Source organism: Molossus molossus, unplaced genomic scaffold, assembly GCF_014108415.1.
Source record: "Molossus molossus isolate mMolMol1 unplaced genomic scaffold, mMolMol1.p scaffold_m16_p_14, whole genome shotgun sequence".
Classification (NCBI taxonomy): domain Eukaryota; kingdom Metazoa; phylum Chordata; class Mammalia; order Chiroptera; family Molossidae; genus Molossus; species Molossus molossus.
The window spans coordinates 8,932,827-8,956,500 of NW_023425349.1; the positions used below are offsets into that span (position 1 = coordinate 8,932,827).

The 23,674-nt window shown below is 38.9% G+C and overlaps 1 protein-coding gene and 1 non-coding gene across 19 annotated transcripts in view; one reads left to right on the forward strand and one right to left on the reverse strand.

Annotated features, from left to right (window-relative positions):
- Positions 1–23,674, forward strand: part of MAPKAP1 (MAPK associated protein 1) — a 236,174-nt gene that overhangs the window by 29,132 nt on the left and 183,368 nt on the right. For all 18 annotated transcript variants that reach the window (XR_004959477.1, XM_036260486.1, XM_036260494.1 and 15 more), the window contains 2 exons: positions 189–278; positions 12,942–13,090. Coding sequence is in view for 17 of the 18 variants with exons in the window: in XM_036260486.1 (XP_036116379.1) it covers positions 189–278; positions 12,942–13,090 (239 nt within the window). In the remaining variant the exon portion in view is untranslated. The remainder of the gene's footprint in view (positions 1–188; positions 279–12,941; positions 13,091–23,674) is intronic.
- Positions 21,319–21,425, reverse strand: LOC118630411. Its single transcript, XR_004959633.1, has one exon. It is a non-coding gene; the product is annotated as a U6 spliceosomal RNA (small nuclear RNA).

Below are 23,674 nucleotides of genomic sequence, written 5' to 3' on the forward strand. Positions count from 1 at the left end.
ATAAATCAAGTATATTTTCATGTTTTTGTTGGTATTTGCTTTTCAGGGGTGCCACCTTTAAAATTTTATGACTTTTCCCCTACATTTACAATATAAAACATCTTTATTCATATAAAGGTAGTTAATTATGTCTTTGTTTATAGTAAACTTTCATTGACAAACTTATAGTTATAATATTTCTTTTCAAGCTCAGAGATTAGAACGACTTCGAAAAGAGAGACAAAACCAGATCAAATGCAAAAATATTCAGTGGAAAGAAAGAAATTCTAAGCAATCAGGTAAATGGATATAATTTTAATTGTTAATTTGAGATTTATATATTTAGTGTATATAATTATATAAGAGCTTTAACTTTTAGTTCATCTTTTTAAATCTTCTGGGCAAATGCCTCTTGTGTTTTGAACTTTGAACTCTTCATTTGAGTGCCTTGGTCTTCTGAGGCTGGGTGTTCTTTAGGTCTTGTCTTTTGGGCCACTCTTTGGTCTGGGTCACAGGAACTGATGTGTGTAAAGCAGGCACATTTTGTACAAATTGTCATGGTACTAACCTTATTCTTAGAACCAAGAGGTACCTATGATTTGGATGGGCCTCTGGGCTGTAGATTCCTCCTGGCAGTTCTAACCTAGACTTTACCTTGCTTTATTAGTGGCCCCAGTAATAATCTTCTTTGCATATATGCTAATTCTTTCCTTTAGCTAAAAAACCATTATGTTAGTGGTATTAGCATTTGCAGCATATGTTCATATGATCATATATTAAGAAGCAGGCTATATTATGTATTCTCAAAGCTTTGATTTCAATAAGAGAAGACATTTTTTAAAAGCAAGTCAAAATAAATTGCTATTAAAATACTTTCCAATGTTTATATCATGTTTCCTAGACTTTCTCTCTTTATTTTCCTATCAAAGAATTATCTTCAGTTTGTCTTCTATATCTTCCCAGCACCTCCCAATGCCACCCTGGTATTTACTAGATGTCCAGTGAATTTTTGTTGACTGACTCCATTGCTACATACTATTATAAAACTAGCAATATTAATGATTAATATATTAGCATCAACACCTATCTAGTGCTGTTCTAAGCACTTTACAGTGCATTACCTGCAGTGCACCAATCTTATAAGGTGTAGGTATTGATTAGGTGAGACATAGAGCCATGTTTGGTATGTAGCACTGTTTGCATCTAAAGGCCACTCTCTTTCTGTTAAACCACACTATATAAGGTGGTTATTGCTTTCTCCTACTCTGATTGTAAACCTGAGTGTGCTCAATGGGTCTAATTTATTTCTTTTTTAAAATCCTCACCGAGGATATTTTTCCATTTATCTTCAGATAGAGTGGGGGGGGGGGGGAGAGTGAGAGTGAGAGAGAGAGAGAGAGAGAGAAAGAGAAAGAGAAACATTGATGTGATAGAGTCATACTGACTGGTTGCCTCCTGCACAGGGCTGGGGACCAAACTGCAACCAAGGTATGTGCCCTTGACCGGAATGGAACCTGAGATTCTGGTCCGTGGACCAATGTTCTAACTGCTGAGCAAGACCAACTAGGTCATGATTTTCTTAATGGTTGCTTCTAAATGATGATCCTGTAGAACCAGAAATTCCACTTCTTTGTCTTACATTTCATTTCTATGACTTTCTATATATTCTTTTTCTCTTTTTTTACATTTTTTTCTCTGTTGACTTTTAGAGAGAGAGAGAAACATTGATGAGAGAGGACATTGATTGGCCAGTTCCTGCATGCCCCCCCACTGGGGATTTGGCCCACAACTTGGTCATGTGCCCTGACCAGGAATCGAACTGATGACCTCTTGGTGCATGGGTCGATGATCAACCACTGAGCCACACTGGCCGGGCCCTATATATTATTTTTGTTTTCTTTATTGTTTAGAGAGAGAGGAAGGGAGAGGGAGAGGGAGAAACATCTATGAGAGAGGACATCAATTGGCCACCTCCTGCATGCCCCCACTGGGGTTTAGGCCCACAACCTGGGCATGTGCCCTGACCGGGAATTGAACTGGTGACATCTTGGTGCATGGGTCGACGCTTAACCACTGAGCCACACTGGCTGGGCCTATATATTCTTTTTTTTTTTATCCTCACCCGAGGACACTTTTCCATTTTTTGTTCAGATAGAGCGGGAGGGAGAGAGAGGAAGAGAGAGAGAGAGAAACATCGACGTGAAGGGACACATCGAGTGGCTGCCACCCGCACGACCAACCAGGGCCGGGGACAAACTGTAACCGAGGTACGTGCCCTTAGCGGGAACCGAACCCGGGTCTCTCTGGACCGCAGGCCGACGCTCCAACCGCTGAGCCAAACCGGCCAGGGCTGTATATTCTTTTTGATACATTAAAAATCTTTTCGCCCTGGCCGGTTTGGCTCAGCGGTTAGAGCGTCGGCCTGCGGTCCTGAGAGACCCGGGTTCGGTTCCCGCTAAGGGCACGTACTTCGGTTGTAGTTTGTCCCTGGCCCTGGTTGGTCGTGCGGTGGCAGCCACTCGATGTGTCCCTTTCACATCGATGTTTCCCTCTCTCTCTCTCTCTCCCTCCCACTCTATCTGTACAAAAAGTGGAAAAATGTCCTCGGGTGAGGATAAAAAAAAAAAAAAAAAAAAGTCTTTTCTAGGCTGGCCTTTTCTTGAACCAGTGAATACTTCTCTGTTGTATTTACACAAACTGAAAATCCTTTATATGATTTGTATTGTTCATTTTTATGTCTTAATGTTTTTTCCTGTTAATCTCTTCTTAATAAATAGAGTCAGTTTTGCCCTGGCCAGTTTGGCTCAGCGGTTGAGTGTCGGCCTGCGGACCAGAGAGTCCTGGGTTCAGTTCCCACACCACAAAAAATAAATAAATACGAGAGTCATTTTTTCTTAGCCCATCTCTCCAGTTGCCCTTTGTTTTGCCTTCTTCACTTCCTTAGAAATTTTTAAGTAAATAATAGAATGAATAGAGCATTTCAGATATAACTGCGTTAATCCATTTTACAATGTGAGAAATAAGTTCTTCAACTCAAATCTTGATATATCTAGTAATTTAATAATGAGATACATCTAATAAATTTTGATATACAGTATCTCCCACTCCTCAAAGTCTAATACACTTTATTTATTCAGTATTTCACAGAATATACTGGAGAAATAAATAGTCATCTTTTTGCTTTTGTTTGTTAACTACGTTGTCCATTATATATGAATACTTCTCTCTCCCTCAGTTTCCTTTCCTCTTATTTTTGTCTTTCACAGATTTCAATTATTGATCTCGTGATCTTATTTCTGGAAAAGCTCCTTAATATGCCTGTTCATGCTTTGAAATGTTGACCTTGATTGTGGCCAGACCAGTAGCCTGTCTGGTGGTTACTCCTGACATTTAGAGTGAACCTCATCAATGCACAAAAGAATGTCTTTGAAATCTCTGTTAAGCTGTGTTCCATCATTACCACAGCTTGGCATTCTGGGTATCCTGAAATGCGTTAGAAAAGTGGAGCCAGCAGTCTACTAGATATCTACCTGGCAAACTGAGCAGCCATTCTGTTGTCATATAGCTCTCAAACATACACTCTCTTTTGGCAAGAAATGCCATGACCAAATTTTTTTTATCTTAATTGAGAAATTTGATTAGGTAATCATTTATTCCTTCCTTCATTCTATTTCTGCTATTTACGTTTTGTTAAAATCCTTTCACCGGTTTTTCTTATCTTTGTTTTATTTTCTTTCCCATTAGAAGAATCATCATTATGAATATGATGATATTCACTGGAATGTTTTTGCACAATTCTGTCTAAATGCATTCTATCCTTTAAGACACAGCATAAATGCAACCTTTTAATAGGGGAATTGGAAGGCAACTTAGAAGCCATCTGGTCCATACCCCAAAGTTCTTTATGAACTTACTGATCCATATGCAGTGAGACCTCATGATAAAATACCTTAGAGTAAGATCCCTTTAGTATTTCTATAACCCAAACTGCATAAGTAAATGAGAATATAGTCAAATAAAATTTCAGTATTTTTAGTTTTATTGTTTTTAAATGGTTTTGGCATATTCTTTCTAAAATTAGCTGTTGCTCTTATTCATTGAATCATTTAACAAGTATTTCTTCCATGACTTCATTGTGCATAGTAATTCTATGTGAGGTGCTTGGGGTGGATACATGATTCCTGTCCTCAAGAAGTTTGAAGTCTCCTGGTCACTGTGACTCAGTTGGTTGAGTGTCATCCTGTGCACAGAGAGGTCACTAGTTTAATTCCTGGTCAGGGCACATGCCAGGTTGTGGGCTCGATCCCCAATAAGGGGACGTGCAGGAGGCAGCAGATTGATAGTTCTCACTCATTGATGTTTCTCTCTTCTTCCTTCCTTTCTATGTCTCAAATCAGTAGAAACAATTTTTTAAAAAGAAATTTGAGGTCTAATTGGAAGATAAGGCTATTTACAGAAGAAGTTAAAAAAACAACTCAAGCCCTGGCCAGTTTGGCTTAGCGGTTAGAGCGACGGCCTGCGGTCCGGAGAGACCCGGGTTCGGTTCCCGCTAAGGGCACGTACTTCGGTTGCAGTTTGTCCCCGGCCCTGGTTGGTCGTGCGGGTGGCAGCTACTCAATGTGTCCCTTCACGTCGATGTTTCTCACTCTCTCTCCCTTCCTCTCTCTCCCTCCCACTCTATCTGTACAGAAAATGGAAAAATATCCTCGGGTGAGGATTAAAAAAAACAACAAAAAAAACCTCAAAACAATATAGTTTATATCAATTATTTATAAATATTTCTAAAGTTTTCTTCATGTAACCTCTGTTACTGGTTTTTAACGCAACAATTCACAGATGGAGTAGTGGCTGTATAAAAATCAGAAATGCATCCTAAAGTATGTGATATAATGACATTCCATATAAATTTCTGAGCCCTACTTCTGGAATTCCTGATTCAGTAGATAGAGGTTGGAGTCCATAAATCTGTATTTTCAGAAGCGCTCTGGGAGATTCTGATGAGTTAGCAGCTCTGAGGACTACTGGTATATAACATGCCAGCCACTAAGTTTGCATGCAAGTCTTACAAACTGGCTGTTGTTATTTCTATAATATAGGTGAGAAAACTGGAGCCCAGAGGCTAGAGAACTTTTTTCAATCACTTACAAGTAGTAAGTGGTAAATTCAGAATTCTCTCCCAGTCAGTCTGATGCCAAAGATGCTAGTCTTTCCACTCTGCTCCATTCTCTCCCATACTGTAGCCAGCTGGAACTTTGGGTATTGAGAAGTCTTTGGTGTTCCTTGTTCATTTTCTTCTCTGTGTGTCAGCTATGGCCAGGGTTCCAGAAAATTGCCAAAGCCTCTTTTTTGATTGATTTGAGAGAGAACGAGGAAGAGAGGGAGGGAGAGAGAAAGAAACATTGATTTGTTGTTCCATTGATTTATGCATTCATTAGTGGTTTGTTTGTTTTTTAATCCTCACTCGAGGACAATTTTTTCCATTTTTTGTTCAGATAGAGTGGGAGGGAGGGGGCGAGAGAGAGAGAGAGAGAGAGAGAGAGAGAGAGAGAGAGAGAAACATCAACGTGAAAGGGACACATCGAGTGGCTGCCACCCGCACGATCAACCAGGGTCAGGGACAAACCACAACCGAGGTACGTGCCCCCAGCGAAAACCAAACCGGGGTCTCTCTGGACTGCAGGCCAACGCTCGAACCGCTGAGCCAAACCGGCCAGGGCTCTTTTTTTAAATCCTTACTCAAGGACTTTTTTTTCCATTTAAGAAGGGAGGGAGAGCCCTGGCCAGTTCAGCTGTACAGTTAGAGCATTGGCCTACGGTCCAGAGAGACCCGGGTTCGGTTTCCGCTAAGGGCATGTACCTCGGTTGCGGTTTGTCCCCGGCCCTGGTTGGGTTGTACGGGTGGCAACCACTCGATGTGTCCCTTTCACATTGATGTTTCTCTCTTTCTCTCTCTCTCTCCCCCTCTCTCTTCCTCCCACTGTATCTGAACAAAAAATGGAAAAATGTCCTCAGGTGAGGATTTTTAAAAAAAGGTGGGGGGGGAGAAAGTGCAAAAGAAAGCAACACTGATGTGAGAAAGGTACACATTGTTTGCCTCCTGCATGACTCTAACCAGGGCCAGGGACCAAACCGTAACTGATACATGACCTTGACCATGATCAAACCTGTGACTCTCTGGTCTGCGGGCCGATGCTCCAACCACTGAGCAAAACCGCCCAGGGCAGTTGGTTGTTTCTTATATGTGCTCTGACTGATGATCAAACCCGAAACCTTGGCAAATCAGGACATTGCTGTAACCAACTGAACTACCCGACCAGACCTAAAGCCTCTTTGTTTAAAAAAAAAAAAAATCATTATAGAAAATCTGAAAACAGTATAAAAATGTAAATAAGCTACTAATAATCTCACATTCAGAGGAACTACTATTGTTAACATTTTGATGTATTTTTACAGATTCTATATATGTGGATATATATTTTAAAATATTCTAATCGTACTTCCTGTGGTCTTTTTTGTATAATATTACATAAATGCAATGTCTGGTGTTGTCGCTGTATTGTTCCTGCATTTTTACATTTTTTATTAAGGTTATTTCTAGATGTTTTGTATTTCATGCTACCCGGGTAAATAACATCTTCTCCATAACTGTCATACTCCTCTTATAAAGAAATATGTTGTTTTTATACATCTGTTTTGTATCCAGCCACTCAGTGAACCCTTATTCTTTATTTATTTGGTCAATCCTCACCTAAGGATAGTTTTTCATTGATTTTAGGTCGAGTGGAAGAGAGGGAGGGAGAGAAGGAGAGAGAAATATTAATGTGAGAGAGATACATCGATTGGTTGCCTTTCCCATGACCCCAATCGGGGCGGGGTATTGAACTGGTGATCTTTCTTAAGTCCTCATACTGACACTCTACCCCATGAGCCAAATTGGTCAGGGCTGCACCCTTATTAGTTCTAATATCCATTCTTATCTTCTTGGATGCTATACTATATGCTTTCTCATAAACCTGATCATTTAATTTTTAGGCTATTGTTTTTTTTTTAGTTTCGAGTTTGTTTGGGACTTCCAACTGTTTATATTGGTTAGGATTTTCCAGTTGCAAATAACAAAAGCAAATGAAGTTGAAATGGAAGAGCAACTTGAAGTTGAGCAATTCAAGAAGTACAGCTATAACTTTTTCTTTTTAAATATGTTTTTATTGATTTTTTAGATAGAGAGAAATAGAAACATTGATGTGAGAGAGAAACATTTATTGGCTGCCTCCTGCATGCCTCCCCGACTGGGGATCGAGCCTGCAAGCCAGGCATCTAACCGAACCTCTCAGTCCATGGGAAGATGCTCAGTCCACTGAGCCGCACCGGCTGGGCCAGCTGTTGGTTTGGAATTAGGAGAAAGGGCTCTCATGGCCTCCCCCATTTTATCTGCTTTTTTGTGCCCATCTGCTCTCTCCTTGCTCCTCCAGATCTGCTTTCTATCCCTACAACTACTTTTTCTGCTCTGGTCCAGAGTTATTCATTAAGCTCCTACAGCTTGCAAGGGTAATTAGGCACTGTTGTAGGCCTAGCAGATATATCAGTGAACAAGACAGAGTCCCTGTCCTCAAGGAGCTTGTGGGGGAAATAGTAAACAAACAGCAAGTCAGAATGGGATAAGTGGCATAGAGAAAAATGTTGCCAGGTAAGGGGCATAAGGAATGCAGGGGATTTTGCTATTTTATATAGAATGATCAGGAAAGTACTCTTAGGGAAGGTGATAGTTGAGCAGAGATCTGAAGGAAGTGAAGGAGTGAGCCAGGCAGACATTGGGAGGTGAGTGTTCTAAGACAAGGGAACAGCAAATGAAAAGTTTCTGACAGAAATGTACCTGATATATTCAAGGAATAGCAAGAATGGATGCAGATTGGTTAGAGTAGAGTAAAGTAAGGGGAAGAGTGAAATCAGAGGTGTAAGTAGTAGACTTGATCATGGAAGAAGTTTAATTTTTACTTTCAGTGAAGTGATTTGATCAGAGTAGTAATATATGTTACTTTTTAAATTTCTGGCTTAAATTTTCTTTAATACTTTTTATTATAGAAAATTTAGAACATACACAAAACTGGAAAGAATGGCATATGAACCCCCATATAACCATCGCCCAGCTTTGGTAGTTATTAACTTATAGCTTGTCTCCACTCCCCTCCCAGATTATTTTTAAGCAAATCCCAGCTATTATATCATTTCATACTTAAATACTTATGAGTGTGTGTGTGTGTTTTTTTTTCTTTTTTTCAATCCTTACCCGAGGACATTTTTCTGTTTTTCTATTTCTCTTCAGATAGAGTGGGAGGGAGGGAGAGAGAGAGAAACATTGACGTGAAAGGGACACATTGACCAGCTGCCTCCCGCATGACCCTGACCAGGGCTGGAGACCAACTGCAACCGAGGTACATGCCCTTGGCCAGAATCGAACCCATGACTCATTGGTCTGTGGGTCAACGCTCTAAACACTGAGTCAAACTGGCCAGGGCTGTTTTTTAAAATAAAATTTTATTGATTTAGAGAGAGAAGAAGGTAGAGGGAGTGAGAGAGAGAGAGAGAGAAACATTGATCAGTTGTTGCCTTTCGTATGTACCCCAACCAGGCATTGAATCCAAAACCTGGGTATGTGCCCTAACCAGAATCAAACTTGACAACCTTCGGTGCATGGGATCATGCTCAGTCAGTTGAACCACACTGGCCATGGCCTTACGGGTTGTTCAACACATAAGAAACTGTAATACCACCACTCTCCAAATAATTATCAGGAATTCTTTAATATTATTGAACATTTCTGTGATTGTTTCCATTGTTTCTTTTTTTCCCCCGGTTTATTTGTTCAGGCCTAGATCTAAGGTCCACATATTACTTTTGGTTAACATATCTCATTTCCTTTTTATTTTATTTTTTTCATCCTCACTTGAAGACATTTTTCAATATTTTGTTAAGATAGAGTGGGAGAGAGAGAGAGAGAGAGAGAAACTCGATGTGAAAGGGACACATCAAGTGGTTGCCACCCACACAACCCAACCAGGGCTGGGGACAAACTGCAGCTGAGGTACGCCCTTAGCATGAACCGAATCTGGGTCTCTCCAGACCGCAGGCCTACGCTCTAACCACTGAGCCAAACTGGCCAGGGCCTCATTTCCTTTTAATCTATAGATTCTCCTTCACTTTTTTTCACTTTATTAATTGAAGAAACTGGGTCATTTGTCCCATAGAATTTCCTTCGTTCTGGATTTTGCTAATTGTGTCTCTATGGTCTCATTTAATATGCTCCTCTGTCCTTTTTATTTCCTATGCTGATGGTTACTAGAGACTTGCTCAGATTGAAGTTTAATTTTTGGTAAGAATATTTTATACATGTTGAACTTTCTATTGCATGGTATTAGGAAGCATGGAATTGCTTGTATTTTTTGTGACATTAAGATTGGTGTTAGAATCAGGTGTTGTCCATCCATGATTAAATCACTCCCATCAGCAATGATTTTTGTCGCATTGGAGGGCATTACCTAAATGCATTATTTCATTAGAAGTTGCAAAATAGTGATTTTTAATTTTATCAGTCTATCTTCATTAATTTGTTTTTTTATAAGGAAGAATTTTCCCTAATATTATTTGGTTATCCTCAGATACAGTCCGTGCAGGATAAATGCTGATTCTTTTTCCTTCTAGTAATTTTCAGAATTAAAAGAATTTGTTCTCTAGCATCATATAGGTGACCGATGAGAGTTTTTCCTCTTTGTATCTTTTTTTTTTCCCCCAAGTAAGAGCCATTTATTAGCCGGCCGTTGTCTGATTCCGAATCCCCCTGTGACAGTCTTCGGAGTCAGCTCCCCTTTGTATCTTTATGAACTCATGGGATTTTAAAGCATATTTTGAATTTTTTTTTTTTTTATCCTCACCCAAGGACATTTTTCCATTTCTCGTTCAGGTAGAGTGGGAGGGAGAGAGAGGAACAGATAGAGAGAGAGAAACATCGATGTGAAAGGAACACACCGAGTGGCTGCCACCCGCACGACCCACCAGGGCCGGGGACAAACTGCAACCGAGGTACGTGCCCTTAGCGGGAACCGAACCCAGGTCTCTCAGGACCGCAGGCTGACGCTCTAACCACTGAGCCAAACCGGCCAGGGCCATATTTTGAATTTTTCAATTCATTACAGTTTTTTGTTTTTTAATGCTAAAATTGTTCCTTTGTATAGTAAGTCCCTTCACATTGACTTCTAAGTTCTTTTGACACAATTCTAGTAATCAATCTTTCATAGTTTCCTTGCTCTCTTGTATGACAAGATATTTGAGACTCCTCTTAGACATTTCCTTCTCCAAATTGGGAATCACCCTTTTCTCCAAGGAGTCTCAGTTCATTTTACTGGTCAATGGCATTACTGGATTGGTGTTTCCTTGTCAGCCTTTCTAGGGCATAGAGCTCAGGAAAAAAAAAAAGATTTTTAAAAGAGGAAATACATTCCGAGTTAATGTCTTTTTTTTAAATTTATTTTTGTTACAGATGTTTCTCCTTTTTTCCTTATTGATACCCTCCTTCCCACCCCTCCCACCCCTGAGTTAATGTTGATAATTTCAATTAAATTAAGGATTACAGAGTGTTTATTTAACTTTTTTCAATTTTATGTTTATGTATGTTTTCTCTTACACTGTAAACTTGGTTCCACAATAGAAATACCAGTGTAATTATTAACAATATGATTAAAAACAATTTCAGATTTTCTTTTTTGCTCTTTGGCCTAATGGGATTGAGTTGTCAATGACTGAGAAGGATAAGATTGTGAGAGGGGCGGTTTTGGGGGAAGACCAAAAGTTTGGTTATGGACATGCAGAGTTTGAGGTAACCTATTAGATATCCCAGTGGAGGTGTCAAATAGAAAGTTGAATATGTAGCCCTGGCTAGTTTTGCTCAACGGTTAGACCATTGATCCACAGACTAAAGGGTCAAGGGCTCGACTCCAGTCAAAGGCACATACCTGGGTTGCAAGTTCTATCCCCAGCTTCCTGGTCAGGGTCATGTGTGTATGTTTCTCTCACATCAGTGTTTCTCTCTTCCCCCCTCTTCCTCCCTTCCATTCTCTCTAAAAAACAAACAAAAAAGAAAGTTGAATATGTAAGTATGTAATTTTGAGGGGTATTTAAGTCTAGGAATAGTCATTTGGGAATTATCAGCAGGTAGAGGATATTTATATAGGCTTTCCCTTTTTATTTACTTTTTTATTAAGGTATGCTTTCCATATATTGAATTGCAGAGATAGTAAATGTAATATTTAAAATACCCCTTTAATTTAATCTACAACTTTTTCAAGTGTGCATTTAATATTTGTTGATTACATGTATTTAAATATTTAGTATCTGAAATTGGATAGTCAAGTGCCACATTTTAAAAAAAGAATTGGGTCCTTTTTTGCTGGTTTGCCAATTAAAATCTATAGGGGTTCATTTGATAAATTTGCCCTACTAGTGTGTTGAAAGATAATTTTAGTTACATTTTTTTTATTTTTTTATTTTTTATGAAGAGAAAGAGATTTTAATATGGCATTGTCTTCATGGTGTTTCTTTGTTTTTAGCTTCGTGTTGATGGGATATCCAGTCATTTTGTGCTCTGGCTAGGATTATAAAGCGGAAACTCACATGCTTGAATTATTGCTGCTTCATATTTTACAATAAAATGTGTTGTCTCCCCCGCCCCCCAAAAAAGATGGCCAACAAAAGATGCTCAGCACCTCTCGTCACCAGGGAAATACAGACCAGAGCACGAGACACCAGCTCACACCCACTGAGACAGAATAAAGCTGACAGACAGGAAATTAGTTACATTTTTAAAAATGTCTAAGTGACTATTTCAGGGTTATGTTTGATTTCTCTCAGTTCAGTTTGGCTGTGTTCAAGAGTAGAATGGAGCTTAACCTATTCATTGCATATTTTAAGTTCTGAGATTGATTTTAAAAACCAAGTATGAAAATTTCTAATATTCACAAAAATAAAAGATATAATGAACCCCTATGTACTTATCAATGAACTACTACCTTAGATGATGTTCAGGTTAATTTAGAGAATTAAATGATCTTTGAGAAGATACGGAACTAACTTGTCTTCAATTACTAATGAGTAATTGAATCGGAATTCCTTCAGTAATTATTTTATTCAATGATTCATGCAACAAAATTTATTTATTGAGAGTCTACTTTGTTCATTAGTTCCGAATGGCTAAGAGCCTTGGCTGGGTGCCTCTCTTAGCTCTGCTACTTATGAGTTGTGTATGTGGCCTATGGCTAATCATATTCTAAGCTTCAGTTTCCACATTAACAAAATTGAGATAATGCTAGTATCTACCTCACAGGCTCGTTATGAGAAGTAAATGAGATACATTGGCTTGCTCAGTAAATGTCAGCTACTATTATTATAATACCTTTTTCTTTTCCTCCTCCTCAGCTTTTTTTTCCAGATTTTTGTGCTAGGTGTCTTTGGAGGGTGTGAGAAGATTAAGATGTTGACCTTGACCTTGAGGAACTGTAATTCCAAAATCACACAATGTTAGAGCCAGGGGAGATCTTCAAGATTATCTAATTGGACAAGCTCAGAAAGGTTTAGTGAATTGTCTGGTATTATACACCTGATAGTGGCAAAGCCAGGCCAATGCTCAGGTCCTCTAGCTGTGAATAGGCTTCTTATAGAATGGCTGCTTTGTTGGTTTGTTGACTCTGCCCCCCCATCCTTAAACCCTAGTTCTTCTAAATTGACAATCCTGATCTGCGTGTTTTTCAATGTACAAACATTGAAGTATACGTGAGGCTTTTTTCACACACTGGATCTGAATATGTCCCTGGGCCCTCCCTCTTTAAGGTTCCAAGGAAGACTTTTTAGGGAAGGTGGTCTGGCTCTCTCTGTGTGTGTAATCACAAAGATTTTTTTATCTTTCTCTTCTATCACAGCCCAGGAGTTAAAGTCACTGTTTGAAAAAAAGTCCCTCAAAGAGAAACCTCCAAGTTCTGGAAAGCAGTCAATATTATCTGTACGCCTGGAGCAATGCCCTTTGCAGTTGAATAACCCCTTTAATGAATATTCCAAATTTGATGGCAAGGTAAGTAAAAATGAAACTTTGTCCCTTCAGGTTGACGGTTTTCAACCAGTGTGCTGCAAAATTTTTAAAACATGCAATACCTGTCTATTTAGTCAGGGGCACTGACTTCTTTTCCCTTAGGTTGGCAAATAAAAAAATAACAATAGTCAACACAATAGCTATCCAGTGTGAATAGCCTGTCTTAAGCCATAAATATATAGATCATATATTAGAGTTGTATATTATTGGTCACATTGCATAATAAGGTTGCATCTGATTGGTTAATCCTTGGTACCAGAAATCTTTATGTACAGGTATAGGTACCTGATTTTTATAATTTTTTTTTTTTTTATCCTCACCCGAGGACATTTTTGCATTTATCTTCAGATAGAGCAGGAGGGAGGAAGAGAGAAACATCAGTGTGAGAGAGACACATCCAATGGTTGCCGCCCACACGACCCCAAGCAGTCTGGGGACAAACTGCAACTGAGGTTCCATGCCCTTAGTGGGAACCGAACCCGGGACTCTCTGGTCTGTGGCCCGACGCTCTAACCACTGAGCCAAACCGGCCAGCTCTAGGCACCTGATTTTTAAAGAAGTCACTTTGGAGCAAAAAGGGTAATTACTATTATGTATTTTTTGTAAATAAATCAAAATTATATCTATTTTATTTTTAAAGATTGGCAAAACCGATTTTTTTGATGTGTTGCAGAATTTTAGTAATTAGTTTATGTGTGCCATGAGATGAAAAAGGTTGAAAATCGCTGCTTTAAGTAAAACGTCAATTAAATGGAATTGTTGGTATTATTACATTATTATTATTACTAGATTTGGGGTTTTAAAAATGACTCAGAGTAATTGTAGAATGTCACTGACATTTTTCTAAGTCCGAGGATGTAAAAAGGTCTGAATTGAGTTTAAAGTTGTTTCCATAGTAATATGTGTAAAAGGATTAAAACAAAGCCAGTCCTGAGATATGTGTTTGTTTGATTTTTAAAATATGGTTTCATTGATTTTTTTTTTTAGAGAGGAAGGGGTCCCAGCTGGTGTTGCTCAGTGGTTGAGTGTCGACCCACACACCAAGAGGTTGCCCTTTGCAAGCCAAATCCCTATGGCATGCAGGAGGCAGCCAGTCGATATTCTCTCTCATCGATGTTTCTGTCTCTCCCTTCCTCTCTCTCTCTCTCAAATCAATAAAGAAAAAAAAAATTAAAAAAAAAAGAGAGAGAGAGAGAGAGGAAGGGAGAGATAGAAAGAGAGAGAGATTGATTGGCTACCTCCTGCTCACCCCCTACTGGGCATCGAGCCTGTAACCCTGGCATATGCCCTGATTTGGAATCGAACCAAGACCTCTGAGTCCATGGGACACCCAATCTACTGAACCACACTGGCTGGGGCTGTTTTGTTTTTTCTTTTTTTATTTCCCTAAGTGTACTTGAGGGTTTGGGTTAGTTGGGTTGCGATTAATCAAGATCTAATTGTGTTGGGAAAGCCTTGAAAGTGATTCTGGAAGGCAGCATTGTCTTGTCTGATTCTTTATTATAACTGCAGAAATTATTAAGGTTAGAGCTTCATTTCAGAGTTCTAGGCCATTACTTTGCTTGTCAGTATTTCATTGTAGGCAATCTTGTTTGACACTTGCTATGCAGGGGACTATTTTTTTTTTTTTTTTTTTATAACAGTTTGCAGTTGTAACATCAGTTTATTTTCCTTTTAGAAAATGGCCACTATATTAGGTGGAGTACAGTTCCATGTGTAATCCCCTCTCCCCTCCAATTCCCTGCCATTCTGTGTTTCTGTGCTGAGCTGGGCCTCATTCAGGAAGACGGTAGCAGTTGATTTTTATATTTTATTGCCATTATGTTTGCTGTCTGGCAGTGGTGTAGGGGTGCTGAGTGATAGCTTGTTGCCTGGAGGGGTTGTGTACAATTTGTCTTATTTCAACACCATTGCAATTAATAAACATACAGCTCTTTTGCTTTTGTTGGCATTTTTCATATTCAAATTTTGGTTATGTGCTGCTTCTGTCAGTTGTCATCTTTGAACAAGATGTTTTCTCTTCAAAACACTTTTACCTCATACAGTGCAGCATGTTTCCATAGGCTTAAGTGAGCATATATGGTCATCGGCGTGTGAGGTTATTGATGTTAGTGGGGAAGGATAACAACTGTAAACAAAATTCATAGATAACATAAATATACTAATATGCTCAGAGTTTCCTTCAAAAACATCTGAAAGTCCTTTTTAGTAAATTAGAGATTGTATTGATGTAAAGTTGCTCTTTAAGCCTTCCCCTGTTGCCTTCTCCTATTTCTCCTTGTGGAATGCAACGAAGAGAAGGAAGGGTCCCCCTAGGGGACAAGAATGTCAGCCTCCAGAAAATGGCAAGGTGGACTATAGAGGATTTTTTTCTTAAATACTTCAGTTGATTCATTTAGATATGTGAGAAGTTACTGATTTAGGTTAAATAGTTGTTTATTTGCTTCCATTGCCTGAAACCATCTCATTGTTTGAGGATGTAATTGCTGGAATAATTAATATGTGATAATGCTTGGATGCCAAGAAAATAGCATAGATCTTTTAAAATATTATATTCTAGAATTCTCATCATACCATTAGACTCTTTTTTAAATACTTAGGTTTGAATTTCTCAGAAAGTTGTGATCTGTGCTTGGTATATATCTTAACTTTTTAAGTAAGAAGGATACATTTTTTAAAAATGTAACAAAGTCATTTCCTTAGTCACAAAGGAATTAGATATTTGTTTACACTTAAGAGTCTTGATGCTTTTGTCTTATCAAGTCTCTTTGTAATCAACAAGGAATGTGGAGCAGTCACCATTACACATTGATTAAGAAAGATTTATACAAGTCTATCTTGTGATGAGATGCTATTTTATTATTATCCTACATATTACAATTGCTAAAATACAATTAAACCCTTGTTCTCATCTATTATTTAATATTGATGCATTTGGCAGGTATGTAATGAAAGTGGCTAATATTTGAAGGATATTGTACTGTACATATTAAATTAGTCTTTCTTTATCTTTGTGAAATGCATCAATATGATATTCAATGACATCTCAATGATTAATAGAGAATTATACTTGAGTCAAGCCTTTTTGTAACCTAGAAATTAAAATGACTAGTCAAATAACACCTCAAAATGATCAAATTAGCATTTTGTGATTGCATAATAATGGGATTGTAGTAGTTATAACAGCACCATGGCTGCCTCTGGAGTTAAGATCATGTCAACCCCTTGATAATAAAGCCTTTTCTGTGAGAGTCTACTTTAATAATTTCCAGATTGATTCTTCCCATAAATCATTTGACGTTCAGCACTAAATTTTTGTTGCTGTTGTAACTTAAAATTATTTTATTTTTATTCAGCTCATATTTAAGAAGTGAAATGAATGTCCTTTTTTAATGATTCACGGTCTTGTCATTGAACTCCATGCTTTTTGCCTCAAATGAAAGGTTTTCCCATGAATTTTTCAAAGGTTTGTTAAAGCCACTGAAATATGTAGCTTTTTTTTCCTCCACAAATATTCACAATGCTTTTCTTGGGAATAACGCTTGCCTTATTTACATAATTAACTGAGTTGCTTAGGTCTCTTGGGCAAATGGTACATAATTGGGGAGAGAAGGGGACAGGGAAGAGTTTGGGGTCTAATTAAATATGCTAAAAAACTACTTAATTATGTATTTCCTCAAGAGACTAACTGCAGTGAAATCCTCTTTAAGATTAAGCTAGCATTAGATTTGAAAAAAGGGTTTTATTTTTGATATGGCTTTACTGTTACATTGTGGTTAAGCAAGCACATCTAGTTCTGCCGATATGTGCAAACTGGATTGTTGTTGGTTGTAGTGATTCTGAGGGTTAGTATCTGTCAGCTGTTGTGCTAAATTAAAGCAAATACTTTCAAATAATTTTTGATTTCCATAGCTGGTTAATGATTTTATTTTAATTTTGATTAATTCCTTGAAGGCATACAATTGAGAGGAAAAGGTTGTACTTAGACATGTGCTTTGTTGTAATTTTGATGTTTTTGATCAAATTTATTATGTTTATATTATTTCTTTGGCAAATTGGTGATGTTACCATAGAGTTATAGATTATGATTAAGTCTGTTTATCAATCACTTGAAAAAGTTGAAGATAGATTGCAAATGGTTTTAGGGAATGCTTAGTTGGATAAGGCAAAACCCTGCTCAACCATCTGCCGCATTCTTCAGGCTTATTGAAAACACGACCTCTGAATAGCTTCATTAACAAAACAAAACCTCTGTTCTAGAGGTTGAGACTATCAGAACTCTCTCGTGCCAGGCCTGCCTTCATTGTACGTATATGGGAAAGTTGGGTATGACCAGGAGCTGCTTTGAGGTGCTAAGGGAGTGGGCTTTATGGATAGGCAATAAGCATTCAGCACTGATTTAAGTGCCCCTAATATATGGATTTCTGCCCTGTGCCTCCAATTGTTTCAAATGAAGTCCTGTTTTAAGTATCTAACCCTTTCCTTTCCATGCTTTATCACTTGAGAAGCTTTTGCTAATTAGTCATCACTATTTTGGTTAAACTGAGTTTGCAAATATTATCAATAGACCGTCAGAAATTCATATGCCCATTTCCTGTCAATACAGTTACTAACAAAGAATGATACTGATTACCAGTTGTGTCATCTCAGGTTTTTGTCACCTCGACACACTTCGGTTTCTTTGCCTATGAAAATAGAGTTCCTTCCTCACAGGCTGATGAGATAATCAAGAAGGATAATGCTATAGGATGAAGCACCTAGCACAATGAGAAACAGTATAATTTAGATTGTAAGCAGACCTATTTTGTGGTAAGAGTTGAGTTTGAATCCTGACTCCTCCACTTACAGTGTGACCTCAGGCTACTTACTTCACTTTGGAAGCTCCAGTTCTCACATGTGGAATGAGATGGTAACTGTATCTTCCTCATGAATTTTAATTAAAATAAGACCTGTTTAGCAAGACATGTAGCCATAGGAATCACTCAACAAATATCCACACTTCTGCCTTTTTCTTTCTCAGTCTCTGTAAAGGGTGGGGTCCAGTGATACTCTCTCTCCCATTAATTAGATTGTTGACAGGATAGAGTGAGAGAAAATGTTCTCTTAAAACCAGGAGTTCAGAGTAGCTTGGTGAAATAAGATGTGTAGCAGACTGGAGGAAGGTGGTTTGTCTGTTGAAGTCCAGGGAGTCTAGTGGGGTTTGGCCTTTAACTTTAAATGGGAGAGTAAGACAAGTAATTACTTCCTTTGTTTATTTCCTTGGCAGTGGCTTTTTTTTTTTTTAATATCAGGTGAGAAGTAGTTCCATATTAGTAATTGCTTGCCAGTTTACTAAAATGTTAAATATCTTTCTTATTTGACTTAGTTAAATTCTACTCTAAATGTAAGGAGAATGTTTGCCTTGACAAGTGCTTAAAAAGGCAGAACCATTTCTGGTTCACATAGACAACTGATTTTGATGATGTTAACTTGTTAGAAAGTAACCATTTCTCTGTTAGGAACTGTTTTAACCGGGAAGCTGCAGAGAGCATGGGGGAAGGGATAATTCATGAGTGCTAATTGCTTGGCTGTTAATTTTCATAAGTGTTGATAGAAGCAGTTCCTTAAATTAAACTTTGTTTAAAATGTATCAGGGGAAATATTCCACAATGTCGAGCCTGAAGTGAAAATTAATATGAATGCTGTGGCAATTAACACATACTGGTTAATAGCTTTTAGCAGCATTTTGGGATGATAGTCCTTAAATACATTTTTGCATGCTGCTCTTGTTTCAGCATTGTTCCAGTCTATGTCTGGATAATTATGAACAAATGTTTTCTACAATCATTGGCATTAAATAGCTCTCTTCAAAGAAAGTCACTTAAAACTTTGCAGAAAAACATGAAGCCACTGAGAAATATTGCAAACGCAGAAAATGTCAGCGAATTGAAATCATGTTTAAGAAATTGCCTTTTGAAGAAAAATTTGAACTTGGAATATTTGCTATTATCATGGGAATGGTCCCCTCTAATATGTTAAGCTACTTTAGCTTCAGGATTTCTTCTAAAAAATTATAACCTGCCCTGGCCGGTTTGGTTCAGCGGTTTGACCTGTGGATCAATGAGTTGCAGGTTCAATTCCGGTCAAGGGCATATACCTCCGCTGCGGTTCATCCCTGGCCCTGGTTGGGGTCATGTGGGAGGCAACCAGTCGATGTGTCCCTTTCACGTTAATGTTTCTCTCTCTCTTCCATCTATCTGAAGATAAATGGAAAAATATCTTTGGGTGAAGATTAAAAAAATATATATTTTTTAATATATATATTATATATTATATTTTATATAAAATATATATAATATATAAAATATATATATATTTCTAGACAATCAGCTTTTGCTTATTGCTGCCTGAGTGGGAGTGTGGCCTTGAGCCTAAGGGCTTTCTGGAGTTAGAGCTTGCTTCTTTCCTCTAAATGCTTTGAGTTGGTCATTGTCCCCCACCCTCAAGTGGATGAGAAATTGGCTGCATAATAATCTGCATAGTAATCTCATTCCCCTCATCCCCTTCTTTTGAACAAGAGTGCTTTTTAGGTTCACTTGCTTAGTTCACTTGCTCAGTTCACTTGCTGAGAGAGAGAGAGAGAGAGAGAGAGAGAGAGAGAGAGAGAGATCTAAGGAAACTGTGCTTTGAATGAGAGGCTATTTGTCTCACTCTTCCATTGGCTTCATTCTACATACCTTTTTTTTAAACTGAATAATGCACCGTTTTAGCTGTTATTCTCTTGGCAGCTTATCTCTGTGACTGTATTTTGTTAGTCTTCCTTTCAAGACCAGTTTTTATTTAAGTCTGTTCTAAAAGAAGATACTAGAAACTCACTCTCTTTTTTTAGAAATTTACTACCTTTTTACACATTAGGACCAAATTCATTAGTATGAAAACATCTTTTAGTGAGATTATTTCCCCTTTACCATTGTATTAATGTACTCCTCTTCCTGTAACTGACATTATATTGAAAATCCCAAAGGTAGACTGGGTTTTTGTCTGAATGGTATTCAAAATGAATTTATAGAAGACTGTTTTCAGCATCCTGCTCTGAAATTAAATTCTCAGGTTGAGTTCTTAAAACTAGCTTCTTCTGAGCTCCTCTGTCTAGACCTCATTTCTGTAGTTTGTTCTAAACACTGACAGTCTGTGGTGGCTTCCTCTGCTTGTGGAGTTGTCTAGAAATTCCCCTCCGAGGTAGAATTCACTATTGACTTTATAGCCTTTTCAAAGGAAGGCAGAATTTTGCAGTGGGAAGAACATGTTTGTCAGACTTGGATTAGAATTCCAATTTTGCCATTTATTCACATTGTGATATTGGGCAAATCACTTTGTTTCTTTGAGCCTGTTTTCACATCTATAAAAGGTTAATGATACTTACGTTGCTGGTGGAAATCAGGTTCTTCTATGAGATCTCAAGGAAAGCATTCCCAGGACTTCCACCCACAGGAGATTTATTTGTGATGCAAAATCAAAGGAGTTCCCGATGTCCCATCTCAAGTCTATCCCTCCATGGAAAAAACCCAATCATGTCTTCAGCAAGGCCAAAACAAAGGCCAGTGTCCAGAGTTTCTGTTTCTTATTAAATCTTAGTCATTTGGAGTCCACATGGTCTGCAGGCCCCAGGGAGCCTAGACCCACATGGCCATATGTTCCTGGGCAGGAAGGCAGGGAAGTAATGGGGCAAGCTCTTTAACAGGTGGGAGAGAGGGAAAGGGAGTTGTAGCCAGGACCAGTATCAAAATAACCAATCAACTTCCCAAGCTTTTGTAGGCTTCTGATGGATCCACCCCCTAGCCAATGATTCTTTTCCCAGGTTAGATTGACAGGCCTCTATGGTCAAGGTCAAGCACCTACCCCTGTGCCATTTTGACTTATATTGCATGTGTGCTTACTTCCTCCCCACATACACAATCTTGTGTGGGAGGGCAGACTGCTCCCCACATTGGGGGAGGGGAAGGGTATTAATTCTAGGCAGGGCAAGTAAACAGGCTCATACTCCACAGCCCATTAGGCTCAATAATGTCCAGTTTTGATTCTCTTTGCTTCCTTGCTTTATCTAGCTACCTACCATAACACATTAAAATATTGTTGTGAGGATTTAATGAAAATGGGAAATGTATAGATAGCAAAGTGCCTGGTACATTACCAATTCTGAGAGATTTATTTTTATTTATTTTATTTATTTATTTTATATGGAACGCTTCACGAATTTGCATGTCATCCTTGCGCAGGGGCCATGGTAATCTTCTCTGTATCGTTCCAATTTTAGTATATGTGCTGCCGAAGTGAGCACTGAGAGATTTATGACATTTCTTTTACCACCTTGCTATTTATTTACTTCATATTTAGTGAGGGCCTACTATGTACCAGGTACTGTTAAGTAAAATCTATATATAGTGGTGAGCAAAAACTGACCTGGTTTCTGACCCCATGGAGCTTCTTCTCTTGTCAGGTAGATGTTATGTGAATAACCACACTAAATGTGAAATTGCAACTATAGTGTAATCAACTAATTACTTACCAAGTTCAGGGAGAGGTACTTAGGGCTTTGAGAGCATCATCATAGGGCATCTAAAATTAGTGGGGGGAGTCAGGGATAATGTCCCTGTGAAAGTGACTCTTGATCTGAGAGCTGATGGATGAGTGAGAGTTAACTAGATGAAGAGGGCCTGAGGCAAGGGGGAGCTTGGCAGTTTTTTTTGTTTTTGTTTTTTGTTTTTAAATCTTCACTCGAGGATATTTTTCCATTTATCATCAGAGTGGGAGGGAGGGAGAGAGAGAGAGGGAGAGAGAGAGAAACATTGATGTGAGACACATTGACTGGTTGCCTCCTGCATGACCAGACCTGAGCTGGGAACGAACCACAACCCAGGTACATGCCCTTGACTGGAATCAAACCTGCGACTCATTGGTATGTGGGCTGATGCTCTAACCACTGAGCAAAAGTGACCAGGTGGGAGCTTGGCAGTTTTGAAGAACTGAAAGAGACTATGTGACTGGAGACCCAAGGGTGATGTAGAGTGTGGTGCAAGGTGAATCTGCAGGGACAGAATGTTACTGGTTCAAGGTCTATGTGCCTGATGCTTCAAAGGCCAGTATTCAAAATATCATAGTTGGAGTAAAGAAAGGTTGAGAAGATGGGGGGCGTTAGGGCTTCCTCAAATCCATCTTCTAAGGGCTCAGCATTCAGGTTTCAAGGGAAGGGAGAATGGGAGGGGCAAGCAGTGATTGACATCTGGGCACCAACAGGGACCCAGAAAAGAGCAGAAATCTCTAAATCTCTTCATTCCCTATTCATTGACACCCTGTTAATCTGAGTCCTGTTTTGAGGTTCCTACAAGTCTTTTATAAACAAACATAATTTCTTAGATATCCTCACCTCTCTTGGACAGCCCCCCTGGCAAGGGGCTGTTTTTCCAAAAACTCAGTCCTCAACAGAATCCCTCTAGTGATTAGCATCCCTACATCAGGAGCTATTTGCGTGAAAGCCATGGGGAAAACGCAGGCTAGAATTAAGATAGAGTCAGAGAGACCCAAGCATTTTACTCTGTTATAAAACCAGGTATGGCTGGTAGAAGTGTCCTCTTCAACCTAAGAGCATTGGAAAGCCTTGAACGCTTAAACGAGATAAGGGAATCAGATTTGTCTTTTGAAAAGATCACTGGAGCCATGCTGAAGAGAATACACCAGAGAGGTTTGTGAGGAAAGAGACCAATCAAGAAACTTTTTGTAGTGGTCTGGGTAAGAGAGATGGTAACTTCAGCTTACTTACTGGTGAAGGAGACAATAAATGAATTCAAGAGATATTTAGTAGGTGAAAGTGGTAGGACTTGATGGATTATATTCCGGGGAATAGGGGAGAAAGGGGCTCAAGAACAGTTTGATGATAAGATTCTGGCTTGTGGAAGTGGATGGATGATGATACCTGAATTAGGAAGTACTGAAAGAGGGCCAAGGATGAGGCAGACATTGCCATCGTGGGCTGGTTTGGGCCTGCTGACCACAGATCACAACCTGTTACCATGTCCTTGATGACACTACACATAATCTCTTTTGGGTGGAGAAGGACAGTGCACCCTGCTTGTTTGGTTTGTATTTGGGCATCTTGAGGCAGTGGTCTCTGAGATGAGAGTGGGCTGGGAGGCAGGAGCCTCTTTGTTCCCACTTTACAACCAGCTTTGGAACTCTGGCTAAGGAATTACCCCGGAGCTCAGTCACCTCTTCTCTGAAACAGGCTGTACTCTCAGATGCCCAACACAGCTCAGGCCATTAAGAGGAAAAAAATGAGAGAGTAATTGTATTTATGTATTTATTTAATGAGGTGAGTTTTTCTTCTCATCTGAGGATATTTTTCCATTGCTTCTTACATAGAATGGAAGAAGGGGGTGGAGGTGGGGAGTGAGAGAGAGAGAGACAGAAACATCAGTGTGAGAGAGACACAGCAATTGGTTGTCTCCCACATAACTCCAGTGGGCTGGGGATTGAACCTGCAACCCAGGTACATGCCTTTGACTGGGAATCAAACCTGAGACCACTGGTCGA